Source organism: Fringilla coelebs, assembly GCF_963513975.1.
Source record: "Fringilla coelebs genome assembly, contig: SCAFFOLD_427, whole genome shotgun sequence".
NCBI lineage: Eukaryota > Metazoa > Chordata > Aves > Passeriformes > Fringillidae > Fringilla > Fringilla coelebs.
Window position 1 is genome coordinate 6,075 of NW_028167462.1, and position 20,760 is coordinate 26,834.

At 52.7% G+C, this 20,760-nt stretch overlaps 2 protein-coding genes across 2 annotated transcripts; one reads left to right on the top strand and one right to left on the bottom strand.

Annotated features, from left to right (window-relative positions):
* Positions 1–6,802: 6,802 nt before the first annotated feature.
* On the top strand, positions 6,803–9,117 carry LOC311165822 (myeloid-associated differentiation marker homolog; the record flags this gene model as incomplete). Its single annotated transcript, XM_084227325.1, has 2 exons — positions 6,803–7,302; positions 8,243–9,117. Exon 2 carries the CDS (start codon positions 8,251–8,253, stop codon positions 9,115–9,117), a length of 867 nt encoding a protein of 288 aa, XP_084083451.1. The 5' UTR covers positions 6,803–7,302; positions 8,243–8,250.
* Positions 9,118–11,440: 2,323 nt separating this feature from the next.
* Positions 11,441–17,076, bottom strand: LOC311165823 (uncharacterized protein). The gene is made up of 4 exons (XM_084227326.1): positions 16,927–17,076; positions 14,922–15,047; positions 12,366–12,828; positions 11,441–11,638 (listed from the first exon to the last, which is right to left on the bottom strand). Exons 2-3 carry the CDS (start codon positions 14,999–15,001, stop codon positions 12,372–12,374), a joined length of 537 nt encoding a protein of 178 aa, XP_084083452.1. The 5' UTR covers positions 15,002–15,047; positions 16,927–17,076; the 3' UTR covers positions 11,441–11,638; positions 12,366–12,371.
* Positions 17,077–20,760: the final 3,684 nt, after the last annotated feature.

Here is a 20,760-nt window from a genome sequence, read left to right on the forward strand (position 1 = left end):
CCCCAAAACCCCTCCCAGCATCCCAAAACCTCTCCCAGCACCCCAAATCCCCCCCAACACCCCAAAACTCCTCCCAGCACCCCAAAATGCCCCAAAGACCCCTCTAAAACCCCTCCCAGCACCCCAAACCCCCCCAAATCCCCCTCCCAGCACCCCAAAACCCCCCCAAAATCCCATTGGATCCCAAATATCCCCCCCAATTTCACCCTTCAGGGACCCCAATATCCCCCTTAGAGCCCCCCAAAACCCCTCCCAGCACCCCAAAACCCCCCAAATCCCCCTCCCAGCACCCCAAAACCCCTCCCAGCACCCCAAAACCCCCCCAAACCCCTCCCAGCACCCCAAAACCCCTCCACAACCCCCCAAATCCCCCCCAAAAACCTCTCCCAGCACCCCAAAACCTCTCCCAGCACCCCAAATCTCCTCCCAACACCCCAAAACTCCTCCCAGCACCCCAAAATGCCCCAAAGACCCCTCTAAAACCCCTCCCAGCACCCCAAACCCCCCCAAATCCCCCTCCCAGCACCCCAAATCCCCCTCCCAGCACCCCAAATCCCCCTCCCAACACCCCAAAACCCCTCCCAGCACCCCAAAACCCCCCAAAATCCCAAATATCCCCCCAATTTCACCCTTCAGGGACCCCAATATCCCCCTTAGAGCCCCCCAAACCCCCCCAAAATCCCCCCCGAATCCCCCCGGATCCCCCTCCCCAGCTCCGGGCAGAGGTGGCGGCAGCCGAGACCCCCGAGGAGCCGGGGGGACCCCCGGGGGACCCCGAGATTGAGACCCGGGAGCTGCGGGAGCAGGAGAGGAGGGGGAGGGGCGAGCTGGAGCGGCTGCGGGCAGGTACGGGGGGAGGGGGGGGAGTTTGGGGTCTGGGGGGGGAAATTTGGGGTCTGGGGGGGCAGTTTGGGGTCTGGGGGGGCAATTTGGGGGGGTTATGGGGCAGTTTGGGGGCTGGGGGGGCAGTTTGGGGTCCGGGGAGGAAGTTTGGGGGGGGTTATGGGGCACTTTGGGGTCCTGGGGGGGGCAGTTTGGGGTCTGGGGGGGGCAGTTTGGGGGGGTTATGGGGCAGTTTGGGGTCTGGGGGGGCAGTTTGGGGTCTTGGGGGAGAAAATTTGGGGTCCGGGAGGGCAGTTTGGGGTCCGGGGGGTATTTGGGGGGGGTTATAGGGGGTTTATTTGGGGTCCGGGAGGGGCAGTTTGGGGTCCCGGGCGGCAGTTTGGGGTCTGGGGGGGGGAAATTCGGGGTCTGGGAGGGGCAATTTGGGGTCTGGGGGGGCAGTTTGGGGTCTGGGGGGAGACTTTGGGGTCCAGGGGGGCAGTTTGGGGTCTTGGGGGGGCAGTTTGGGGGGGTTATGGGGCAGTTTGGGGTCTGGGGGGGCAGTTTGGGGGGGTTATGGGGCAGTTTGGGGTCTTGGGGGGGGCAATTTGGGGTCTGGGGGGGCAGTTTGGGGTCTGGGGGGAGACTTTGGGGTCCAGGGGGGCAGTTTGGGGTCTTGGGGGGGCAGTTTGGGGTCTGGGTGGGGCAGTTTGGGGTCTGAGGGGGCAATTTGGGGTCTTGGGGGGCAGTTTGGGGTCTGGGGGGGCAGCTTGGGGGGGTTATGGGGCAATTTGGGGTCTGGGTGGGCAATTTGGGGTCTGGGGGGGGGAAATTTGGGGTCCGGGGGGGCAGTTTGGGGTCCGGGGGGGAGTTTGGGGGGGGTTATGGGGCAGTTTGGGGGGGGTTATGGGGCAGTTTGGAGTCTGGGAGGGGCAGTTTGGGGTCCAGGGGGGCCGTTTGGGGTCTGGGGGGGAAATTTGGGGTCTGGGAGGGGAAATTTGGGGGCTGGGAGGGGCAGTTTGGGGTCTTGGGGGGGCAGTTTGGGGTCCCGGGGGACAATTTGGGGTGCCGGGGGGGCAATTTGGGGTCTGGGGGGGCAATTTGGGGTCTGGGGGGGCAGTTTGGGGTCTGGGGGGGTAATTTGGGGTCCAGGGGGGCAGTTTGGGGTCCGGGGGGGCAGTTTGGGGTCTTGGGGGGGAAAATTTGGGGTCTGGGGGGGCAATTTGGGGTCCTGAGGGGGTAATTTGGGGGCTGGGTGGGGCAGTTTGGGGTCTGGGGGGGCAGTTTGGGGTCTTGGGGTGGAAAATTTGGGGTCTGGGGGGGAAATTTGGGGGCTGGGGGGCAATTTGGGATCTGGGGGGGCAGTTTGGGGTCTGGGGGGGCAGTTTGGGGTCTGGGCGCGCAGTTTGGGGGTTGGGGCAATTTGGGGGCTGGGAGGGGCAGTTTGGGGTCTTGGGGGGGCAGTTTGGGGTCTGGAGGGGGAAATTTGGGGTCTGGGGGGGTAATTTGGGGTCTGGGGGGGGAAATTTGGGGTCCGGGGGGGCAGTTTGGAGGCTGGGGGGCAGTTTGGGGTCTGGGGGGGCAGTTTGGGGTCTGGGGGGGGCAATTTGGGGTCCTGAGGGGTTTTGGGTGGGGGGAATTGGGTTTTTTTGGGGTCCTGAGGGTTATTTTGGGGGGGCAATTGGGGTTTTGGGGGGGCAATTGGGGTTTTTGGGGAGCTTATGGGGAATTTTAGGGGGTCCTGAGGGGTTTTTGGGGGTCCTGAGGGTTATTTTGGGGGGGCAATTGGGGTTTTGGGGGGGGCAATTGGGGTTTTTGGGGGGTTATGGGGTTTTTTTTGGGGTCCTGAGGGGTTTTTGGGGCTAATTATTGGGGTTTTGGGGGGTCCGGAGGGGTTTTTGTGGGGGTAATTGGGGTTTTTGGGGGGGTCCTGAAGGGTTTTTGGGGGTCCTGAGGTTTATTTTGGGGTCCTGAGGGTAATTTTGGGGTCCTGAGGGTTATTTTGGGGTGGTTATTGGGGTTTTAGGAGGGGTAATTTGAGTTTTTTGGGGGGATTATTGGGGTTTTTGGGGGGATTATTGGGGTTTTTGGGGGGATTATTGGGGTTTTGGGGGGTCCTGAGGGGTTTTTGGGGGTCCTGGGTTTTTTGGGGGGGTCCTGAGGGTTATTTTGGGGTCCGGAGGGTTATTTTGGGGTGGTTATTGGGGGTTTTGGGGTTCGTGAGGGGTTTTGGGGGGAGTTATTGGGGTCTTTTGGGGGTCCTGAGGGGTTTTTGGGGGGTCCTGAGGGGTTTTGGGGCAAATTATTGGGGTTTTTGGGGGTCATGAGGGGTTTTTGGGGGGTAATTGGGGTTTTTGGGGGGTCCTGAGGGTTATTTGGGGGTCCTGAGGGGGTTTTGGGGGGTCCTGAGGGTTATTTTGGGGTCCTGAGGTTTATTTTGGGGTGGTTATTGGGGTTTTGGGGGCAAATTATTGGGGTTTTTGGGGGGAGTTATTGGGGTTTTGGGGGGTCCTGGGGTTTTTGGGGGGTCCTGAGGTTTATTTTGGGGTCCTGAGGGTTATTTTGGGGTCCTGAGGTTTATTTTGAGGTGATTATTGGGTTTTTTGGGGGGAATTATTGGTTTTTTGGGGGGTCCGGGGGTGTAATTTCGGTCTGGGTGGGGGTTTTATGATGACCCCCAGATTTTGGGGTACCCTCTGATTTTTTGGGGGGGTCCCCCCCATCCCAGGGCTGTCGGAGCTGCTGTCGCTGCTGGAGGAGGGACAGGGGGATTTCGGGGACCCCCCTGGGGACCCCCCCGGGGATGGGGACCCCCTGTGGGAGCAGCTGCGGCGCCTGGAAATGGGGGTGACCCGGCTGCTGCTGAGGGGGGGGGGCGCCCCAAAATCCGGTGAGGGGCGACTGGGAGTGACTGGGAGGGACTGGGAGGGACTGGGAGGGGTGAGATTGGGGGGGTCGGGGGGGTTTTGGGGGGGTTTGGGGCGATTTTGGGGGGTTTGGGGCGATTTTGGGGGGTTTAGGGCGGTTTTGGGGTGCTTTTGGGGGGTTTGGGGGCGATTTTGGGGGGTTTGGGGGAGATTTTGGGGGGGTTTTGGGGCAATTTTGGAGGATTTTGGGAGGATTGCAGGGGGTTTGGGGGAGATTTTGGAGGGGTTTGGGGTGGTTTGGGGGGTTTGGGACGATTTTGGGGATTTGGGGCAATTTTGGGGGGGTTTAGGGCGGTTTTGGGGAGATTTTGGGGATTTGGGGCGATTTTGGGGGTTTTGGGGAGATTTTGGAGGATTTGGGGCGATTTTGGGGGCTTTGGGGGAGATTTTGGGGGTTTTGGGGGGATTTTGGGGGGTTTGGGGGAGATTTTGGAGGATTTGGGGGAGATTTTGGGGTGGTTTGGGGCGGTTTCGGGGAGATTTTGAGGGGTTGAGGCAATTTTGGGAGATTTTGGGGCGGTTTGGGAGGGGCTGGGGCAATTTTGGGAGATTTGGGGTGATTTTGGGGGGTTGGGGGCGATTTTGGGGGGGTTTGGGGGAAATTTTGGGGATTTGGGGGAGATTTTGGGGGGTTGAGGCGATTTTGGGGGGGTTGGGGGAGATTTTGGGGATTTGGGGGAGATTTTGGGGGGGGTTGGGGCGGTTTTGGGGGGTTTGGGGGAGATTTTGGGGATTTGGGGCGATTTTGGGGGGGGTTAGGGCGGTTTTGGGGTGGTTTGGGGCGGTTTTGGGGAGATTTGGGGGGGGTTGAGGCGATTTTGGGAGATTTTGGGGTGGTTTGGGGGGGGGCTGGGGCAATTTTGGGAGATTTGGGTCAATTTTGGGGGGTTCGGGGGAGATTTTGGGGGGTTTTGGGCAATTTTGGAGGATTTTGGGGGTTTTGGAGCGGTTTTGGGGGGGTTTGGGGCGATTTTGGGGGGTTTGGGGGAGATATTGGGAGGTTTGGGGGCAATTTTGGAGGATTTTGGGGCGGTTTTGGGGGGGTTTGGGGGGATTCTGGGGGGTAATTTTTGGTTTGGAAGGAGGAGAATTTGAGGGTTCATTGGGGAAAATTTGGGGTTTAATTGGGAAAAATTTGGGGGTTCATGTTGGAAAATTTGGAGATTTATTGGGAAAAATTTGGGGTTTACTGGGGAGAATTTGGGGGTTCATGGGGGAAATTTGGGGATTTATTGGGGAAAAATTGGGGGGAAATTTGGGAAAAATTTGGGGGTTGATGGGGAAAATTTGGGGGTTAATTGGGGAAAAGTTGGGGGGAAATTTGGGAAAAATTTGGGGGTTGATGGGGGAAATTTGGGGGTTAATTGGGGAAAAATTGGGGGAAATTTGGGAAAAATTTGGGGATTTATTGGGGAAAATTTGGGGTTCATTGGGGCAAAATTTTGGGGTTTATTGGGGGAGATTTGGGATTAATTGGGGGATAATTTGGGATTAATTGGGGGATAATTTGGGATTAATTGGGGAAAAATTTGGGGGTTGGCGAGGGTCTCTGGGGTGGGAACTGGGGGTTCCGGGGGTGGGGGGGAAATGGGGGGGCTTGGGGGAGGAATTGGGGAGATTTGGGGGTCTGGGGTCCCCCCTCGGGTTTTGGGGTCCCCCTCGGATTTTGGGGTCCCCCCTCCCAGGTCCTGGCAGGGACCGAGGCCATTTGGAGCCGCCCCCCCCCCTCCACGCCCCCCCAGCCCCAGGTGAGCCCCCCAGGACCCCCCCGGGCAGTGAGGGGGGGGGATCCCCCCCTGTCACAGCACCCAGGGGTGCCCCCCACATCCCCCCCCCCTGCCCCCACAGGGAGGACCCCGCGGTGGGGGAGGAAGAGGAGGAAGAGGAGAGACCCCTGAGCCCCGGGGAGCTGCGGGAGAGGGTCCTGAGAGAGGTGGGGGGATGGGTGGGGGGTCCTGGCACCCATGGGGGGGGTCCTGGGACATGTGGGGGGGGTCCTGGGACATGTGGGGTGGTCCCAAACCCAAGAATGAAGCTCCTGGGTCCATGGGTGGGGGTCCCAGACTCATGGGTGGGGGTCCCAGACTCATGGGTGGGGGTCCTGCTGCAATTGGGGGGTCCCAGATCTATGAGTGGGGGTCCCAGATCTGTGGGTGGGGGGTCCCAGACTCATGGGTGGGGTCCCAGATTTATGGGTGGGGGTCCTGCTGCCATTGGGGGGGTCCCAGATCTATGGGTGGGGGTCCCAAACTCATGGGTGGGGGTCCCAGAGCCATGGGTGGGGTCCCAGATCTATGGGTGGGCGTCCCAGACCTATGGGTGGGGGTCCCAGATTTATGGGTGGAGGTCCCGCTGCCATTGGGGGGGTCCCAGAGCCATGGGTGGGGGTCCCAGATCTATGAGTGGGGGTCCTGCTGCCATGGGTGGGGTCCCAGATCTGTGGGTGGGGGTCCCAAACTCATGGGTGGGGTCGCAGATTTATGGGTGGGGGTCCCGCTGCCATTGGGGGGGGGTCCCAGATTTATGGGTGGGGGTCCCGGTGCCACTGGGGGGGGTCCCGACCACCTGGGTCCCCCCCCTCTAAGCCCCCTCCTCCCACAGGTGCTGAGCCGCGAGGGACCCCTCCCCACCCCCCGGCTGAATTTGGGGGGTCCCCGAGCCCCCCCCGAGCCCTGAGCGCCCCGCCCCCATCCCCACCGGACGTCGGGGTCCCCCCACCCGGCCATGTTCCTCCCCCCCCACCCCGTTGCCTTGGCAACCGAGTAAATATTTGGGGCGGTCGCGGTCGCGTTGCCCCCGGCAACGGCCAAACTTCCCAAAACAGCGCAAAACGGCCCAAAACGAGCCCGGGAGGGAGGGGGAAGTGGGGGGAGGGGTGGGGGCGCCGCCCTTTGTCCCCCGTGTCACCCACCCACGGGCGGGGGTCACACGTGGGTGCCCCTCCCCCCCCTTGGGGACACCCCAGGGACCCCCCCAGAGCCCCCCCCCCCGTTCGTGGTGATGCCCTGACGTCATTCCCCGGGACCCCCTGACGTCACACCCCTCTGGCCACGCCCCGGTGGGCACCGCCCGGAGTGACACGGCTGGGACCGGCCCGGCGGAGGGACCCGAACCCGCCCGAGGGGACCCGAACCGCGAGGAGCCGAACCGCTCCGGAAACACCCGAACCGCCCCGGAACACCCGAACCGGGACCGTCCCGCGCGAAGGGAACCGAACCGCTCCGGAGAGAGCCGAACTTGCACTGAAGGGGGACCCGAACATTCCCGGAGGGATCCGAACTCGGCCGGGGGGGGGGGCCGAACGTGAACCCGAAGCTGTCCGGAGGGACCCGAACCTACACGAGGGGACCCGAACCCGCCTGAGGGAGCCCGGATCCTCCTGAGGGAACCCGTACCCTCCTGAGGGAACCCGAATCGGGAGGAACCGAACCGCCCCGGAGAGACCCGAAACACCCGAACCGGCCCGGAGGGGACCCGAAACGGGACCGTCCCGTCCGGAAGGACCCGAGCCGAACCTCCCAAAACTCCTCCGGAACAACCCGAACCCACTCGGGTGAGTAACGGGACCCACCCTGAGGTCTCGGGGGGAAGGGGGTGAGGGATCCCGGGGTGCCTCCTCCCCCGGACCTTTGGGGTCCCCTCTGCCCCTCGGGGGTCTCCCCCGGACTCTGGGGTCCCCTCTGCCCCTCGGGGGTCTCCCCCGGACGCTTGGGACCCCCCCTCATCACCCACAGGATGCAGCCAGCGCCCGGGTGGGGCGGGGCGACCCCAGGATGAGGGAGGGTGGGAAGGAAGGAAGGAGATTCTCCAAGGCCTTATATGGGCACGGCCCTGACCGCCCCCATCCCCCGCATGCCCGGGACCCCCCAGACCCCCGGGGTGACCCCCAGCATTCCTGGGATCCCCCCCAGTGCGGGGAATCCCTCCCCTAAGCGCCAACTTCCTTCACTCCTTCCAGCCCGCCCAAAGCTGCCTGAAACGCCCCCCGCCCTCTCCAGCCCCCCTGTACCCCCAATATCCCCCAGTCCTTCATTCCCTCCCAGTGCCCCCCAGTCTCCCCAGTCCTGCACACCCCAAATCCCAGTGATGCTCCCCAATTCCCCCCCGAGCCCCTCATCTCTCCACAATCCCCTGGGATTGCCCCGTTCCCTCTCTGCTGTGTGCGGATACCCGCCCTGCCCCAGCCCCTCAACGCCCTCGGGGTGTAAAGCTGAGGGTAAAAATTTACCCCTGACCCCATTAAAAAAAAAATACAACAAAAAAAAATTAGAAAAATGTTTAAAATTTACCCCCAACCCCATTTTAAAAAAATACAAAAAATTAAAAATTACCAAAAAAAAAAAATTACAAAGAAACGCCCCCAAAAATTGAAACATTTACCCCCAACCCCATTAACCCCCAATATCCCTGGTACACCCCCAGCCTCAACACCCCCAACCCCCCAAATCCCCCAAGACCCCCCGGCACCCCCTGACGCCCCCATCTCTCCACAGCCCCCGCCATGCCCGCTCCGTGCCGCCCCCCATCCCCTCTGCGCTGCGTCCAGGCCCTCAGCGCCCTCCTGGCGCTGGCGCTGGCCGCGGCCCCCGGCTACTGGAACCCGGGCGAGGGCGACGGCTGCTTGTCCGCCTGGGCCTTGTCCTTCGTCTTCACCACCCTCCTCCTCCTCAACGACGCCTTCCGCCCGCCACCCCGCCGCGACCTCCCGCTGGCGCTGGCCACCGCCGCCGCCATGGCTTGCGCCACCGCCACCATCTTGTGGCCGCTGGGCCACCTCCGGGGACACGAGGGCAGCTACGGCCGCCCCCGCGCCCTCCGCGCGGCCGCCACGGCCGCCTCGGCCGTCGCCACGCTGGCCTACGCCGCCGAGGTGACCCGCGACCGGGCGCGACCCGGCGAGGCCGCCCCTTACCTGGCCACCCCCTCGGGGTTGCTCAAGGTGGCCGAAGCTTTCCTCGCCCTCCTCCTCCTCGGGTTGTCGGCCGAGCTGCACGCGGCGTCGGGGCCGGCGGCTTTGCGCTGGTGTCTGGGCATTTTCTGCGTGTCCTTCGTGCTGGGGGTGCTGCTGGTCGGGGGGTGCTTGCTGGGCTGGGGGTGGTGCGGGTGGATGAGGGACCCCGAGGGGCTGCGCTGGGGGTTGGGGATCTACGCCGGGCTGGGGGTGGTGGCCTACGCGGCGACCACGGTGCTGTGGGCGCTCTACAACTTCTCGGACGACATGGGGGGACAGTCCCGGAGACCCTACGGCTGCCCGGCCACGTGTGCCTGGGACAGGAGGGTGCTGGTGGCCGTGCTCAGCGGCCTCAATCTGGTGGCGTTCGGGGTGGATTTGGGGCAGACGGGGAGGTTGGTGCTGTTGAGGGCTTGAGGGGGCACTCACTCCAGGGTGAGTGGGGGAGGGATCCTGGGGGGAGGAAAAACTTGAGAGGGGTCTGGGGTCTCCCACAGGTTGGGATCAGGGCCTTTATGGGGGTCTGGGTTTATTCCCGGGGTGGGATCAGGCTCCCAAAGGGATCTTGGATCCTCTATAGGGCAGGATTGGGATCCTGAGAAGGGTCTGGGGTCTCCTTCTGGAATGTGTTTGGATCCTAGCAGGGGTCTGGGTGGCCCCCTGAGGGGGCATGGGACCCTAGCTGGGGTCTGGTGTCCCCTCATGGGGTGGGATCAGGCTCCTAATGGAATCCTGGAGCCTCTGTAGGGCAGGATTGAGCCCCTAATGGGGGTCTGGGGTCACCCCAGGGTGGGATCCAGCCTCTCTGGGGGTTGGGGGTCCTCTCCTGGGGTGGGATTAGGATCCAAAAGGGAATCCTGGAGCCTCTGTAGGGCAGGATTGAGCCCCTAATGGGGGTCTGGGGTCACCCCAGGGTGGGATCAGGCTCCTAATGGAATCCTGGACCCTCTCTAGGTCAGGATTGAGTCCTTAATGGGGGTATGGGGGTCACCCCAGGGTGGGATCCAGCCTCTCTGGGGGTCTGGGGTCCTCTCCTGCAGTGGGATCAGGCTCCTGATGGAATCCTGGAGCCTCTCTAGGGCAGGTTTGGCCCCTAATGTGGGTCTGGGGTCACCCCAGGGTGGGATCCAGCCTCTCTGGAGGTCTGGGGTCTCCCTTGGGGTGAAATCAAGCCCCTGCCGGGAGTCCTGGATCCTTTCTGGGAGCCTTTTCAGGGTCAGGGTCCCCTCTGGGGAGATAATGGAACCCTGGTGGGGATCCTGGTTCCTCTGTGGGGTGGGATTCAGCCCCTGAGGGGGGTCTGGGGTCCCAGCAGGGTGGGATCGGGGGCCTGAATGGGTTCTGGATCCTCTGTGGGGCAGGATCTGGGGCTGAGGGGGGCTGGGATCAAGTGCCTGAGGGATCCTTCCTGGAGGGATGGTGGGATGGTAAGGGGGTCCTGGGGAGGGGGGCAGCGCTGAGGCCTTAATTGTCATTAAAGGGACATTTCTGCTTCTTAATGAGCTGCTGAGTGTCTATGAGGGGGCATGGGGAGGGAAAAGGGTGGGAAATGTGGGGGGGAAATTGTGGGGAATGGGGGGAAAATGGTGGGGAACAGGGGGGGAAAAGGGTGGGAAATGTGGGGGGAAATTGTGGGGAATTGGGGGGGGAAAGGGTGGGGAACATGAGGGGAAAAGGAGAAAAGGGTAAGAAATGTGAGAGGGAAAAATGGTGAGAAACATGACGGGAAAAGGGCTGGAAACGTGAGGGGAGAAAAGGGCGGGAAATGTGAGGGGAGAAAATGGCGGGCAACGTGAGGGGAGAAAATGGCGGGAAACGTGAGGGGAGAAAAGGGAGAGAAAAAATGAGGAGAAAAGGCAGGAAACCTGAGGGGGAAAGGGCTGAAAACCTGAGAGGGAAAGGGCAGAAATTGTGAGGGGAAAAGTGAGAAATGTGAGGTGGAAAAAGGGAGGGAAAAGTGAAGGGGGGAAAGAGCGGGAAACGTGAGGGGAGAAAAGGGAGGAAAAAATGAGGAAAAAAAGCCAGGAAATCTGAGGAGAAAAGGGCAGGAAGTGTGAGAGGAAAAAGGGCCATAGTTGTGAGGGGAAAAGTGAGAAATGTGAGGGGGAAAAGGGCAGGAAACGTGAGGGGACAAAATGGCGGGAAATGTGAGGGGACAAAATGGCGGGAAATGTGAGGGGGGGAAATGGCGGGAATTGTGAGGGAGAAAAGGGTGGGAAATGTGAGAGGAAGAAAGCAAGGAAATGTGAGGGAAAATGGCAGGAAATGTGAGGGGAAATAGGGAGGAAGAAATGAAAAATGCCAGGAAATGTGAGGGGAAAAGGACAGGAAGTGTGAGGGGAAAAGGAAAGGGAGGGAAATGTAAAGGAAAAAATGGGGGAAAATGTGAGGGGGAAATGGGAAACGTGAGGGGGAAAGGGAGAGAAATGTGAGGGGGAAAGGGAGGGAAATGTGAGGGAGGAAATTGAGGGAAATGTAAGGGGGAAAAGGAGGGAAATGTGAGATCTCCTCCTCCCCAGTTCCATCCCCTGCCCCTGCTGCAATCCCAGACTCCCCATTCCCAGTTCGCCCCAGTTCCAAATTCCCCCCGTTCTCAAATATCCCCCAAATCCCAGCCCCTCCCCAATCTTTTCTTCCCCCCCCCCCAGACCCCAAATTCCCCCCAGACCCCAAATTCCCCCCAGATCCCAAACCACCCCCGATCCCAAATCCCACATTTTTAAACTCTGTGGACCAAGTGCAAGAACTTCTAATTTTTATTGAGCAAAACAAAAATGAAGTGAGGGAGGTCTCGGGGGAAAAAAAAACCCAAAGGGCAATTTGGTGGGACACCCCAACCTGGGGGTGTCCATGAGAGTCCAGATGTGTCCGGAAGGTTCCGGTGGTTCCCCCGAGGTTCTCCTGGCGCTCGTGAAGTTCTGCTGAAGGTTCCTCAGGTCTGTGGAGGATATTGGATGGTTCCTACAAGGTTCTAGAGGTGCCTACGGGGTTCTACAGGTTCTTACGGGGTTCTAGGGGTTTCTATGGAGTTCTAGATGTTCTCATGGGGTTCTAGAGGAGCCTGTGGGGTTCTGGCAGTACCTACAGGGTTTTAGGGATGGCTACGGGGTTCCACATGTTCTTAAGGGGTTCTAGGAGTGTCTATGGAGTGCTAGATGTTCTCATGGAGTTCTAGATGTTCTCATGGGGTTCTAGAGGAGCCTGTGGGGTTTTACAGGTTCTTATGGGGTTCTAGGGGTGTCTATGGAGTTCTAGATGTTCTCATGGGGTTCTAGAGGTGCCCACGGGGTTCTAGAGGTGCCCACGGGGTTCTAAAAGCTCTTACGGGGTTCTAGAATTATCTATGGAGTTCTAGATGTTCTCATGGGGTTCTAGAGGTGCCCACGGGGTTCTACAGGTCCTTATGGGGTTCTAGATGTTCTCATGGGGTTCTAGAGGTGCCTACAGGGTTCTACAGGTCCTTATGGGGTTCTAGATGTTCTCATGGGGTTCTAGAGGTGCCCACGGGGTTCTACAGGTTCTTATGGGGTTCTAGAGGTATCTATGGAGTTCTAGATGTTTTCATGGGGTTCTAGAAGTTCTCATGGGGTTCTAGAGGAGCCTGTGGGGTTCTGGCAGTGCTTAGGGGGTTCTAGAGGTGCCTGTGGGGTTCTAGAGGTACCTACCAGTTACTAGAGGACCCCATGGAGATCGTTTCCAGCTCTATCAATTAGTTGCTGGTCCTCCACCATCACCTTGAGGACGGGCTTGCCGTAGTGAGACATGGTGGCCGTCACCTTGTAGGGGCCGGTGGACAGATTGACGAACGCCCTGCCTCGGTCGGAGACCCCGCCGTGGCCCGCGTCGGTTCTGTCTTCCTTGGGGGGATACAGCATCTTGCTCATGCGGGAGTAGGTTTGATCCAAGTCGCGCAGGTGAGCCTTCTCCTTGGACACCTCCAGCTGCACAAAGTTTGGGACGCCGCCAAAAATGCTGACAAAAAAGGCCAAGGTGAAGGACTCGGCCCAGTAGACCACGAGCCGCCTGATGGGCGAGTTGTCGGAGTCGTCGTTAATCTTGCAGCTTCTAGAGGAGCGAGGGGGCAGCTCCAGTTTGAGCGGGGGGGAGGTGTGGTATTCCCTGTCAAACCTGGGGGGAGAAGGAGGAGAGGGATCAGCGTGAAGTGGGAGCACTGGGAGATGGAACAAGCCCTGGAGATGATCCCGAGCCCTGGAGATGATCCCAGGCCCTGGAGATGATCCCAGACCCTGGAGATGATCCCAGACCCTGGAGATGATCCCAAACTCTGGAGATGATCCCAACCTCTAGAGGTGATCGCAACCCCACAGAGATGATCCCAAGCCCTGGAGACTATTCCAAAATCTGGAGATGATCCCAGCCCCTGGAGATGATCCCAGCCCCATGGAGACGATCCCAAACCCCTGGAGGTGATCCCAACCCCTGGAGATGATCCCAAACTCTGGAGATGATCCCAGACTCTGTAGATGATCCCAGCCCCTGGAGATGATCCCAACGCCTGGAGGTGATCCCAGACCCTGGAGATGATCCCAACCCCTGGAGATGATCCCAGCCCCTGGAGATGATCCCAACCCCTGAAGATGATCCCAAACCCCTGGAGATGATCCCAACCCCTGAAGATGATCCCAAACCCCTGGAGATGATCCCAAACCCCTGGAGGTGATCCCAGACCCTGGAGATGATCCCAAACTCTGGAAATGATCCCAACCTCTAGAGGTGATCGCAACCCCACAGAGATGATCCCAAGCCCTGGAGACTATTCCAAAATCTGGAGATGATCCCAGCCCCTGGAGATGATCCCAGCCCCTAGAGATGATCCCAACGCCTGGAGGTGATCCCAGACCCTGGAGATGATCCCAACCCCTGGAGATGATCCCAACCCCATGGAGACGATCCCAAACCCCTGGAGGTGATCCCAACCCCTGGAGATGATCCCAAACTCTGGAGATGATCCCAGACTCTGGAGATGATCCCAAACCCCTGGAGATGATCCCAAGCCCTAGAGATGATCCCAACCCCTGGAGATTATTCCAAAATCTGGAGATGATCCCAGCCCCTGGAGGTGATCCCAGACCCTGGAGATGATCCCAACCCCTGGAGATGATCCCAGACCCTGGACATGATCCCAAGCCCTGGAGATGATCCCAAACACCTGAAGATGATCCCAGCCCCTGGAGATGATCCCAACCCCTGAAGATGATCCCAAACCCCTGGAGATGATCCCAACCCCTGAAGATGATCCCAAACCCCTGGAGATGATCCCAACCCCTGAAGATGATCCCAAACCCCTGGAGGTGATCCCAGACCCTGGAGATGATCCCAACCCATGGAGATGATCCCAACCCCATGGAGACGATCCCAAACCCCTGGAGGTGATCCCAACCCCTGGAGATGATCCCAAACTCTGGAGATGATCCCAACCCCTGGAGATGATCCCAACGCCTGGAGGTGATCCCAGACCCTGGAGATGAACCCAACCCCTGGAGATGATCCCAAACTCTGGAGATGATCCCAGACTCTGGAGATGAACCCAACCCCTGGAGATGATCCCAAACTCTGGAGATGATCCCAGACTCTGGAGATGATCCCAGACTCTGGAGATGATCCCAAACCCCTGGAGATGATCCCAAGCCCTAGAGATGATCCCAACCCCTGGAGATTATTCCAAAATCTGGAGATGATCCCAGCCCTTAGAGATGATCCCAGCCCCTGGAGATGATCCCAAGCCCTGGAGATGGTCCCAAACACCTGAAGATGATCCCAAGCCCTGGAGATGATCCCAGCCCCTGGAGGTGATCCCAGACCCTGGAGATGATCCCAAACTCTGGAGATGATCCCAACCCCACGGAGACGATCCCAAACCCCTGAAGATGATCCCAACCCCTGGAGATGATCCCAAACTCTGGAGATGATCCCAAACTCTGGAGATGATCCCAGACCCTGGAGATGATCCCAAACCCCTGGAGATGATCCCAAGCCCTGAAGATGATCCCAACCCCTGGAGATGATCCCAAACCCCTGGAGATGATCCCAAACCCCCAGAGATGATCCCAACCCCTGAAGATGATCCCAAACCCCTGGAGATGATCCCAAATGAGATGATCCCAACCCCTGGAGATGATCCCAGCCTGGGATGAAGATCCCAGCCGGAGCTGTCCCCATCCTGCAGCCCGAGGGTCCCCCTGATGTCCCCCCAGCCTCACTTGTGGTTCACCAGGGTGGTGTTCCGGGTCTTGTTGAAGATCTGGATCCTCAGAGATCTCTGGTTCTCCTCTCTCGCCATCCTCTCAGCTCTGGGATTTCTTCCTAAGGTGAGAAACGGCGGCTTCCTTTCAAAAAAATAAAAGTAAGAATAAAAATAAAAATAAGAAATAAGAATAAAAATAAAAAAAAATTTAAAAATTAAAAATAACAATAACATTAACAATAACAATATAAAAAATAAAAATAAAATCATAAAAATAAAAATAAAAATTAAAAATTAAAAATTAAAAAAAAATTTAAAAACCCCAATAAAATAAAAATAAAAATAAAAATAAAAATAAAAATAACAATAACAGTAACAATAACAATAACAATAACAATAACAATAACAATAAAATTATAAAATAAAAATAAAAAATTTTTAAAAAATTAAAAATATTTTAAAAAAATAGAAATAAAAAACCCAATAAAAATAACAATAAAAATAAAAATAAAAATAAAAAATAAAAGTAAAAAATAAAAATAAAAATAAAAATTAAAAATTAAAAATTAAAAAAAAAATTTAAAAACCCCAATAAAATAAAAATAAAAATAAAAATAAAAAATAAAAGTAAAAATAAAAATAAAAATAAAAATAACAGTAACAATAACAATAACAATAACAATAACAATAACAATAACAATAACAATAACAATAACATTATAAAATAAAAATAAAAATAAAAAATTTTTAAAAAATTAAAAATATAAAAAAAAAATAGAAATAAAAAAAACCAATAAAAATAACAATAAAAATAAAAATAAAAATAAAAATAAAAGTAAAAAATAAAAATAAAAATAAAAATAAAAATAAAAATAAAAATAATTATAAAAATAAAAATAAAAATAAAAATAAAAATTTAAAATAAAAATAAAAATTAAAAAATAAAAATTAAAAAAAATAAAAATAAAAATAAAAATAAAAATAAAAATAAAAAAATAAATAAAAAATAAATAAAAGAAGCAAAACGTTTATTCAACCTTAAATACAAGAAAAGGACTAAATAAGGAAAAGGCAAGAAAAAGTGTTTGTGCACCCCGATAAAAAAACTCCTCTTGGTATTCCCACGGTAGTCATCCCTTAATTGCCAGAGCAATTAATCATCTCATTATCTATCTCCAACAGGATGACTCAAATTTTGAGGGGAGGGACCCCAAATTTAGGGTTTTTTTTTTTAAAGAAAAGGAACAAAAATTGAATATTCTGAGCTAAAAACAACCCGGGGTGGGCACCCCAAAATTCGGGGGACGGGGGGAGGGGAGGTTTGTGTTCCCCTCCCCCTCCCCAAAAAAAGAGGAGCCGGTCCTGCAGCGCCCCAAAAATTATTGAGGGTGGGAGGGATCCCCAAATATCGGCCGGGGGACCCCAATGATGGGAGGGGGTGGGAATCCTTAAAATCAGAAGGTTTGGGGAAAGTTGGGAAAGGCAGGAAAAGGAAAAAGAGGAAGCGCGATGGGAGCGAGGCAGAAGTTTTGAGATCGGTCAGAAGCAGGAAAAAAAATAATAAATCAAATAAAATAATGGTAAATAAATCAAATTATAAATAAAATGAAACAATGGTAAATAAATCAAATTATAAAAAAATGAAACAATGGTATATAAATCAAATTATAAATAAAATGAAACAATGGTAAATGAATCAAGTGATAAAAAAATGAAACAATGGTAAATAAATCAAATTATAAAAAATAAAACAATGGTAAATAAATCAAATTATTAAAAAATGAAACAATGGTAAATAAATCAAATTATAAAAAATAAAACAATGGTAAATAAATCAAATTATTAAAAAATAAAACAACGCTCTGCATATTAACGCTACAGAAAATGAGATCTAGAAGTTGACAAACCGGAAAATCGACAATCTCTCTCGACAAAAGGTTAAAATAATAATTCAAATTAAAAATCTTCAAAGCTTTAAAGAGAATTATGGTTTAAAAAAATCTTACTCCAATGAGAATTACCTGGTTTGGAGATTTTAATTCCAAGCGGCGCCGGGGCTTTGTCCTCCTCCTCTGAAGGGATCTGGGGTTTTATTTGCGCTGCCCCTTCCTCTTTTCCAGAAGTTTCCTGGCCGGGAACGCCCCAATTCTCAGAAATTGTGAGTCACATCCTCGAGATTCTCCCTCTCGTGACGAATCGCCCGTGGCTTTGGGGTTTTTATATTTTTTTTTGTTTAATTTGAAAGGTTTAAGAGTAATAAAATGGTTATAAAAATAACAGAGAATTTAAAATTTGGATAGTTTGAATTAAGGCAATTATGAGACAATTAAAAAAAAGATTTATGGAGAATCTGGGTTACTTTTTCTGGGCAAAATTAAGTCAAACTGTCCAGATTTTAATGTTTCTAATTAAAATTTGAAAGGTTTAATAGTAATAAAGTGGTTATAAAAATAATGATATAATTAGGGTAAGTAAAAATTTGGACAGTTTGAATTAAGGCAATTATGAAACAATTTAAAAAAAAGTTTCATGGAGAATCCTGGTTCCTTTTTCTGGGCAAAATTAATTCAAACTGTCAAAATTTTAATGATTCTAATTAAAATTTGAAAGGTTTAATAGTAATAAAATGGTTATAAAAATAATGATATAATTAGGGTAAGTAAAAATTTGGACAGTTTGAATTAAGGCAATTATAAGACAATTAAAAAATGAGTTATGGAGAATCCAGGTTCCTTTTTCTGGGCAAAATTAAGTCAAACTGTCCAGATTTTAATGTTTCTAATTAAAATTTGAAAGGTTTAATAGTAATAAAATGGTTATAAAAATAGAGATACAATTAGAGTAATTTAAAATTTGGACAGTTTGAATTAAGGCAATTATGAGACAATTAAAAAAAAAGATTTATGGAGAATCCTGGTTCCTTTTTCTGGGCAAAATTAATTCAAACTGTCCAAATTTTAATGACTCTAATTAAAATTTGAAAGGTTTAATAGTAATAAAATAGTTATAAAAATAATGATACAATTAGAGAATTTAAAATTTGGACAGTTTGAATTAGGGAAATATGAGACAATTAAAAAATGAGTTATGGAGAATTTGGGTTCCTTTTTCTGGGCAAAATTAATTCAAGCTGTCCAGATTTTAATGATTCTAATTAAAATTTGAAAGGTTTAATAGTAATAAAATGGTTATAAAAATAATGATATAATTAGGGTAATTAAAAATTTGGACAATTAGGAATTATAAGACAGTAAATTAAATTATAAGACAGTAAATTAAATTTAAATTGAGGGGTGCAGATGTGATGTCATTAAAGGGACATTTCTGCTTCTTAATGAGCAGCTGAGTGTCTGTGAGGGGGAAAAAGGAGGGAAAAATATGGGAAATGTGAGGGGGAAAAACGATGGGAAACATGAGGGGAAAAAGGGTAAGAAATGTGAGGGGGAAAAGGGGAGGGATGGGGAAAAGAGCAGGAAATGGGGAAAAAAACGTGAGGGAAAAAGTGTGGGAAGTCTGAAGGGGAAAAGGGTGGGAAATGAGAGGAAAAAAGCAGGAAGTGTGAGGGGGAAAGGGGCAGAAAATGTGAGGGGGAAAGGGCGGGAAATGTGAGGGGAGAAAAAATGGGAAATGTGAGGGGAAAAGGGGGAAAATGTGAGGGGAGAAAAAATGGGAAATGTGAGGGGAGAAAAAATGGGAAGTGTGAGGGGAGAAAAAATGGGAAGTGTGAGGGGAGAAAAATTGGGAAATGTGAGGGGAAAAGTGGGAAAATGTGAGGGGAAAAAAGGTAGGAATTGTGAGGGGAAAAGTGGGAAACATGAGGGGAATAAAGGGAAACATGAGGGAGAAAAGGGCCCAAAACGTGAGGGGGAAAAAGGCAGGAAATGTGAGGGGAAAAAAATGGGAAATGTGAGGGGAAAAGGGGGAAAATGTGAGGGGGAAAAAGGTAGGAATTGTGAGGGGAAAAGTGGGAAACATGAGGGGAATAAAGGGAAATATGAGGGAGAAAAGGGCCCAAAACGTGAGGGGAATAAAGAGCAGGAAATGTGAGGGGGAGAAGAGTGGGAAATGTGATGGGGAGGAAAAAAAGGCAGGAAATGTGAAGGGAAAAAAGAGGGAGAAATATGAAGGGAAAAGGGTGGGAAACATGAGGGGAGAAAAAATGGGAAATGTGAGGGGAGAAAAAATGGGAAATGTGAGGGGAAAAGGGGGAAAATGTGAGGGGAAAAAAGGCAGGAACTGTGATGGGAAAAGTGGGGAAAATGAGGAGGGAAAATTGTGGGAAATGTGAGGGGAGAAAAAGAGCGGGAAACGTGAGGGGAGAAAAGAGCGGGAAACGTGAGGGGGGAAAAGGCAGCAAATGGAAGGCAAAAAGGACAGTAAAGCCAAGTGAAAAAGAAAGGAAATAAGAGGAAGAAAAGGTATGAAACAAGGGGAGAAAAGGGGGGGAATGTGACGGGGAAAGGGAGGGAAATGTGAGGGGAAAAAATGGCAGGAAAAGTGAGGGGAGAAAAGGTTGGGAAATGTGAGGGGAGAAAAAAATGCGAAATGAGAGGGGGAAAAGGGTAGGAAATGAGAGGAAAAAAGGCAGAAAATGTGAAGAGTAAAGGGCAGGAAATGTGAGGGGGAAAGGGTGGGAAATGTGAGGGGAGAAAAGGGTGGGAAACGTGAGGGGAGAAAAAATGGGAAATGTGAGGGGAAAAGTGGGAAAATGTGAGGGGAAAAAAGGCAGGAAATGTGAGGGGAGAAAAAATGGGAAATGTGAGGGGAGAAAAAATGGGAAATGTGAGGGGAGAAAAAATGGGAAATATGAGGGGAAAAGTGGGAAAATGTGAGGGGAAAAAAGGTAGGAATTGTGAGGGGAAAAGTGGGAAACATGAGGGGAATAAAGGGAAATATGAGGGAGAAAAGAGTAAAAAATGTGAGGGAGAAAAGGGCCCAAAATGTGAGGGGGAAAAGGGCAGGAAATATGAGGGGGAGAAGAGTGGGAAATGTGATGGGGAGGGAAAAAAGGCAGGAAATGTGAGGGAAAAAAGAGGGAGAAATATGAAGGGAAAAGGGCGGGAAACGTGAGGGGAAAAAACATGGGAAATGTGAGGGGAGAAAAAATGGGAAATGTGAGGGGAAAAGGGGGAAAATGTGAGGGGAGAAAAATGGGAAATGTGAGGGGAGAAAAAATGGGAAATGTGAGGGGAAAAGCGGGAAAATGTGAGGGGAAAAAGGTAGGAGTTGTGAGGGGAAATGTGGGAAACATGAGGGGAATAAAGGGAAATATGAGGGAGAAAAGAGTAAAAAAAGTGAGGGAGAAAGGGCCCAAAACGTGAGGGGGAAAAGGGCAGGAAATATGGGGGGGAGAAGAGTGGGAAATGTGATGGGGTGGTAAAAAAGGCAGGAAATGTGAGGGAAAAAAGAGGGAGAAATATGAAGGGAAAAGGGCGGGAAATGTGAGGGGAGAAAAAATGGGAAAAGGGAGAAAAAATGGGAAATGTGAGGGGAAAAAGGCAGGAAATGTGAGGGGAAAAAAAATGGGAAGTGTGAGGGGAGAAAAATGGGAAATGTGAGGGGAAAAAGGCAGAAAATGTGAGGGGAAAAAATGGGAAATGTGAGGGGAAAAGTGGGAAAATGTGAGGGGAAAAAAGGTAGGAATTGTGATGGGAAAAGTGGGAAACATGAGGGGAATAAAGGGAAATATGAGGGAGAAAAGGGCCCAAAACGTGAGGGGGGAAAAGGCAGGAAATGTGAGGGGAGAAAAAATGGGAAATGTGAGGGGAAAAGTGTGAAAATGTGAGGGGAAAAAAGGTAGGAATTGTGAGGGGAAAAGTGGGAAACATGAGGGGAATAAAGGGAAACATGAGGGA